The following is a 6,594-nucleotide window of genomic DNA, read 5'->3' on the forward strand; positions in this document are numbered from 1 at the left end:
GTGTGCAGCAAATGCTTAGTTGTGTGTACTAAATGAATGTATGTGTGTGTGTTTTGAAAATATGGCTGTGTGTACCAAATGAAAACACGAGTTCCATTTTGTGAACAGTTAAGAGATTTGATAGCAAAGAGTCATCTTGCAAAGGGAGTGACAGGTTTAGCATTTTGTGTGTGAGGTTTTCAGTTTTCTGTGTGCAGTTTTGAGAAAGCCGTTATTATTTGAAAAACGGGTGTTAGCAATAGTGAAAAACTGTAAGAGAACTTAAATCCCAGATGCATTTTGATTGTGAATAGCAGATTAATTACCACTGAATGTAGAAGAAATGTTGTGAATTCCAAGCCTTTGAGGCAGACAGAACACAGAAAATGATGACATTAACCCATTTTTTTTTTTTTTATGTAATGAATGCTTGGTCAGGTCCATTCAGTGCAGTGCAGTTTCTGGTATCCTTCAGACAAAGATTTACATCTATAAATAAATCTGAATTGGAGTACTGAATAACTATAAGGCAACAAGAAAAAAATTAAAGAATCCTCTTCAAAGACAGTTGAGTAAACACTCTGATTGTAAGGTTTTAAAAGCTGGGTTAATTGAATTAGACCTCACAATCAGCACCCATAGCATATAGCCAACTGAGTTCTCAGTAACAGCCCAAATTAACAGATTAATTTCCCCATTTTGCCTGTAGCACTTTGATCACCAGCAAATGTCAGCCACAGCGGTGGGAGAATCTCTCAGGAGTGGTTCGCTACAAGTAACCGCTACCTAATGTAATGGCGGTAAAAGGTTCAGCGCTTTGCAAGGTCTTGATTCATCTTCCTGCCTGTTTAGTGCACCTGAATGCTACTGTTTAAAGCAATCCACAAGCCATGGCAGTGTTTTGACACCTGTAGAAAGCCAGTGTAGCAAGACAGATTGTGCATGAATATTTCTACTGGTGAAAGCTTTGGAACTTGAACTACTCTTTCACACAGCAGTTGCTCGCTGCATTTTATATGCTCTACAGTGCCTATATTGCACTAATGGTTAGAATTTAGATGTATTCAGTAGCTCTTGAAGCTGTGTTGTGTTTTATATCATTATTATTATGTTCACTCAACCCTTTGTATTGCACTGCTATAACTAGCTCTGATACCTCCAAGTCTGCTATTTATCGATGTTGTATAGTAGTATGCACTAAATCATTTTGCAAACCCAGACACGATAGAGAAAAGATACACCACAACACAAGAAAATGTCTTTGAATCTCAGATTTATTTGGGAGATGTTCTGATCAAAAATAAACCTGGTTACAACAGTGTTTCTCTTTAGTGTCATTGTCAGGAGAGATTGTGGCATTAGGACCGAGGGAGGGGGTCACCACAAGTGGATAGGAGGAGTAGGGGCTGTACCTGCATTATGCATTTTCTGAGCCACATGACATAAACCTAGTTTTCAACTTTTTCCCATCAGAAAACATTTTTTTTGTTCTCATGACCACAACAAAGGGATTGACCTGTTTCACCACACAACCTGTAAATGGTTAGAACCCTGAGAACAGGAACAAACTAGCTGTGGGACATAAGGGTGGAGCCCCAGAGTAGCATCTCCCACATCAGATGGCCTCGGATTGGCTTGCTAACTTCTTGTTAAATATTTTATGCCACTGTAAACTGATGACTTTGGGGTCAAGAGAAATCATATGGTATATCAGTGAGTGCAGTGAATGGAAAATGCCTGGTAATAAAATGTTAAAGGTTAAGTCTAGGGAGTCAGAGTTGAGTTAGTGTGGGCGTTTTGGTCCTCTTCAGTAACGTCGTGAACTGCTGGATGACGACACTGAGGATTTGGTGATGGTGGCACCACCCCCACCAATGCCATAACCGCCACCGCCACCAATGCTATAGCTGCCACTTCCACCACTGCTATAGCCACCACCGTAACTACTTGAGAGACCTAGAGAGAGAAAGAGACGAAAATTAAATTAGTAATTCGGACAATCATATATGCTGTCATTCATATGTTTAAGAAAAGTTTGAATGGTACAGTAACACTAGCTTATTCACTAGTAAGCATTTATGAGTAATGGGGTTTGTCTTACTTCCACCACTGCTCTGCTGGACATGGATGGTAGCACTGGAACCACCTGAAGTAAGTCTGTAGAAAAACACATTTTATAAATTAAACTTCCAAACTTACGTAAAAGACATGGATACATTAATCTGTGAAAAAGGCATTACTATTATCAATACACATCACACTGACTGTGAAAACACAGATAATAAGGTAAAGACCAATATGTATCAAACTGAATCTAAAAGCTGGGCATTGAATATAGATTATACAATAGCAAGCATGAAAGTGAGCTCAAGAAGAACCCTCTCCTCACCTGTTCTCCTCTCCTTCCAACAGCTTCCTGTAGGTGGCGATCTCGATGTCCAGGGCCAGCTTGACGTTCATGAGCTCCTGGTACTCGCGCACCTGCCGTGCCATATCCTGCTTGGCACGCTGGAGGGCTTCCTCCAGGTCCTTGATTCGAGAACGAGCATCTCTCACAGCCAGCTCCCCGCGCTCCTCTGCCTCTGCGATCTGGGACTCAAGGTTTTGACGCTACAAAAGGAATGAGAGCAAAAAGAAAGGAAAGGAGGAGAGAAAAAAAGAGAACGTTTTGAATGTCTGAAAAAAGCTTTAAAGGATACTCCGACTGGGGCACATATACCAGACAAGTCTGACAATACAGCTTCACTAGCTAGATGCCTAGTTATTTTCTTTTCTAAGAATGCAGATGTGATACAATCTGATTTTTATATTCAATAAACATAATAATAAGCTCTTGTGAAGTTTGAAGTGCAAACATTTTAATTTCCTGTCCAAATCTCTTTTTCTGCTTGAGAAAGCATTTTGGATTATATTTATTCAAATTCTACGAAATGTTAATGGTTTGAAGACGACTGGATTAGGATCAGCTTGTGTAGTTACCTGTGATTTGACATTCTCGATCTCGTTCTGCAGGCGAGAGATCATGCGATTGAGGTCGGCGATCTCGGCCTTGGTGGAGCGCAGGTCTTCTCCGTACTGGCCTGCGGATGACTGCATCTCCTCATACTGATGGGCAACACAGGGTGAGAGATGTTGAAATTGGTTAGAGTCAAACACACTGGTAAATATGAACAAAATGCCACTTTTGCCATTGTCTGGCCATTAGTATATATTAGTATATGTAATGGTAGCCCGAAGGTACAGTGTTGTGTAGTGGGTATATCTCCACACTTTAAGAGGCGTCCTAGTGACAGACGTTAGCACTCATGGGTTTTAGCCTCCTTGCTAGCACACCTGGTTCTCATGCCTGTTTAAGTCTAATGTGGGACTGTGCTTGTCTGCACAAAGCAGGTGACATTGCTGCCGTAACCTGGAATATGTGTGCGTGTGCGCTTGTATGTATTTGAAAGGAAGACAAAGCATTCATTTTTCTCACCTTCTGTTTGTACCAGGATTCGGCCTCAGCTCGGCTACGGTTGGCGATGTCCTCATACTGGGCTCTGACCTCAGCCACAATGGAGTCCATGTCCAGGTTCCTGCTGTTGTCCATCTCCACCACCACTGATGTGTCCTTGATCTGAGACTGCATCTCACGCAGCTCCTGTGGAGCAAACAAGAGGATGAGGTAATGTTTTAAAAAAACATGGCAGAGATAGCAAGGCTGTTGTGAAAAGTAGTGCACCTAACATGATGATGATGATTATGCTATTTCCCGATGGTGATTAAGAAAGTATACGTAGTATAATCTGTCGTAAAAACAGAAGTAATTGACTTACTGCCTCATAAACGGCTCTGAGGAAGTTGATCTCGTCCTGCAGGGCGTCGACCTTAGCCTCCAGCTCTACCTTGTTCATGTAGGCGGCATCTACATCCTGAGAGATGGGAAAGAGCAGGACAATTATGACATTTTAAAACTTTAAAATTGATTTTAAAAGGTTTTTAAAAGTTTAAAAGGTTGATATTTCGGTGTCTTACCTTCTTGAGAAGCACAAAGTCGTTTTCTGCACCAGCACGCTTGTTGATCTCCTCTTCATACCTGCATCCATCAGCATTTAGATTAGCTTTAGGAATATCTAGTCTATAGCCATTGGGCTACTGGCACAAGACCCTAGCATTAGCTTGAGCTTCATTGAGTGTGCCATATTATTAACTTTTGCAGTGTTTAAACTGATATTAGCAAGAAGGCTAACTCACTTCTTCTTGAAGTCCTCCACAAGGCCCTGCATGTTCCTCAGCTCTCCCTCCAGCTTGAGTTTCTCGTTGCCCAGACCGTCAAGCTGGCGACGAAGGTTAGCGATGTAGGCCTCAAACATGGAATCGATGTTGGAGCGGGTGGTGGTCTGGTCCTGCAGGAGACTCCACTTGGTCTCCAGCATCTTGTTCTGCTGCTCCAGGAAACGCACCTGAAGGAAGATTCACATATACTTAGTGAAATTCAGAGAAATGTGTGTGTACTGGCTCACACTTTGAATCCGATCTAGTCGCCATTAGCAATATATATTAGGGAACTACATGTGAAATATGTGTAAGTGAAGAACCAAACATGTCATATTTTTGTGTGTGTACAGAGAGGGGGAGGGGGAGTAGACTGTGCAAGTATGAGCATGGCTAAAGTAAGATTATTTTCTTCTGTGTCACCATCCACGCCCTCACTTTTGAAAGTGTGTGTGTGTGCGTGTGCGTGTGTGTGTGTGTGTGTGTGTGTGTGTGTGTGAAAGGAGGACAGTGCTTCTACTCTATTTCTGGTGCACTCTCTCTGGGTTGCAGACATGGGTTGCAAGGTGTGCAAAGTCCAGGTGAAAAGGAATTACATTTTCTACACCCTTAATTTAGTCAACCACCTGAATTTTGCGCTTTCCCAACAGTAAATATTACAAAACTGTTGGTAAATATCAGCTGATGATGTGTATGTGTGTGTGTGTGTGTGTGTGTGTGTGTGTGTGTGTGTGTGTGTGTGTGTGTGTGTGTGTGTGTGCATATCATCCTCATTCATCACTGACATATTGCTTTTGCCTAATGAGTAATTCAGACACTTCCAAAAACAGGTGTGGCTTCCGACCACACACAACACAAGTTTGCACCTAAGGGTGTGTCTTGTTGCCTGCCCAGAGGCATGATGTACTTTCATGCTCAACCACGCACACATACCCTTTGCTCGAAGCTGTGGAATTTGAGTGTTGCACATGAACTTTACCTCCCTATCACAGTATGGGTCGTGAGGGTTGATCAGCTCACATGTACACTCACACACACACACACACACACACACACACACACACACACACACACACACACACACACACACACACACACACACACACACACACACACACACACACATTCACTCTCCACTTCACTTCAGATGAGTCATACTGACTGCCTGAGCTACGCCCATGTTTATACAGGTGTGTCCACAGGTCACAGGATCTGGCCATAATATTTGATGTCTACACATGGCTTACGCTCTGCAGTGGGCATGAAGTGGTGCCTAACCCGGGCACATTGGCACCATGCCTGAGACGCACTAACACAGAATATTGTATTATTGTGGATATACTGACTAAGCTAAAAGATGTGAATTAACATAAAAAACACAATCTTGTTTACAGTTGGTATACTGCTACCATAAAGATAAGAGATGACAGAGTGTGTGATAGAGAGGGACAAACACTTTGTTATTGACAGAAGGAGTGTGAGACAGAACAACGCTCACCTTGTCGATGAAGGAGGCAAATCGGTTGTTGAGGGTCTTGATCTGCTCCTTCTCCTGTGTCCTCACGACCTGGATGTTGGGGTCAATCTCCAGGTTAAGGGGGGCCAGCAGGCTCTGGTTGACGGTCACAGCGGTGATGGGCGCTCCCACAAAGCCGCCGCCGAACCCGCCGCCGTACCCGCCGCCCATGCTGCTGCTGCTGAAGTTGTAGCTGCCACCACCGGCGCTGCCACCACCGAAACCACTTCCACCACCGAATCCACCGCCCATGCTGGACCCCACACCGGAGCGGCGCACTGAGACGGAGCTGACACGGGATGAGCCGCCGGGGGCGGCAGCCGACTGGCTGCTGAAGCTTCTCTTCACCACGGGGCTGGAGCGGTAGCTGACGGTCCTGTTGAACTCCATGCTGCTTGTATGTGTGAGAGAGAGACGGAGAAGATGGAGGAGGAGGAGTGGAGGCTTACTTCACAAATGAGAGTCAAAGTCCCTCTGTGTGTCTCCGCACTGCTCTCCGCAGGCTTTTAAAAACGGCACCCAGGGGAGGGGACTAGCAGACACACCCAAACCTTTGCTTACACTCACACACCCTACCTGTTGGACAGGTAGGTGAAGGCGGTAAAACACACCTCATCAAAGACCACTGGAAACATAGAGAGACACTTTAATATGGGCGTTGAGATACAACAATAGAAAACTCTAGAACACTGTACCTGTACAACTGACCAAGCAGTTTAGAAAGCATAAGAGAGTAATGCAATAATGAGGTGTTTTAAGTTGAGAGAGGTACTGCGGAACAAGTTCTATGTGGTGGATAAACACATGAGAACATGTACGGTTCTGAGAGAGTACCGTGGGACAAG

At 44.0% G+C, this 6,594-nt stretch overlaps 1 protein-coding gene across 1 annotated transcript; it reads right to left on the reverse strand.

Annotated features, from left to right (window-relative positions):
• Positions 1-1,257: 1,257 nt before the first annotated feature.
• Positions 1,258-6,186, reverse strand: LOC308371625 (intermediate filament protein ON3-like). The gene is made up of 9 exons (XM_080846601.1): positions 5,732-6,186; positions 4,213-4,421; positions 3,994-4,054; positions 3,795-3,890; positions 3,455-3,619; positions 2,959-3,084; positions 2,369-2,589; positions 2,081-2,136; positions 1,258-1,935 (listed from the first exon to the last, which is right to left on the reverse strand). The coding sequence occupies exons 1-9, from the start codon at positions 6,137-6,139 to the stop codon at positions 1,787-1,789; spliced, it is 1,491 nt and encodes a 496-aa protein (XP_080702727.1). The 5' UTR covers positions 6,140-6,186; the 3' UTR covers positions 1,258-1,786.
• Between the last annotated feature and the right edge of the window lie 408 nt (positions 6,187-6,594).

Source organism: Sprattus sprattus (genome assembly GCF_963457725.1).
Source record: "Sprattus sprattus genome assembly, chromosome: 10".
Classification (NCBI taxonomy): domain Eukaryota; kingdom Metazoa; phylum Chordata; class Actinopteri; order Clupeiformes; family Clupeidae; genus Sprattus; species Sprattus sprattus.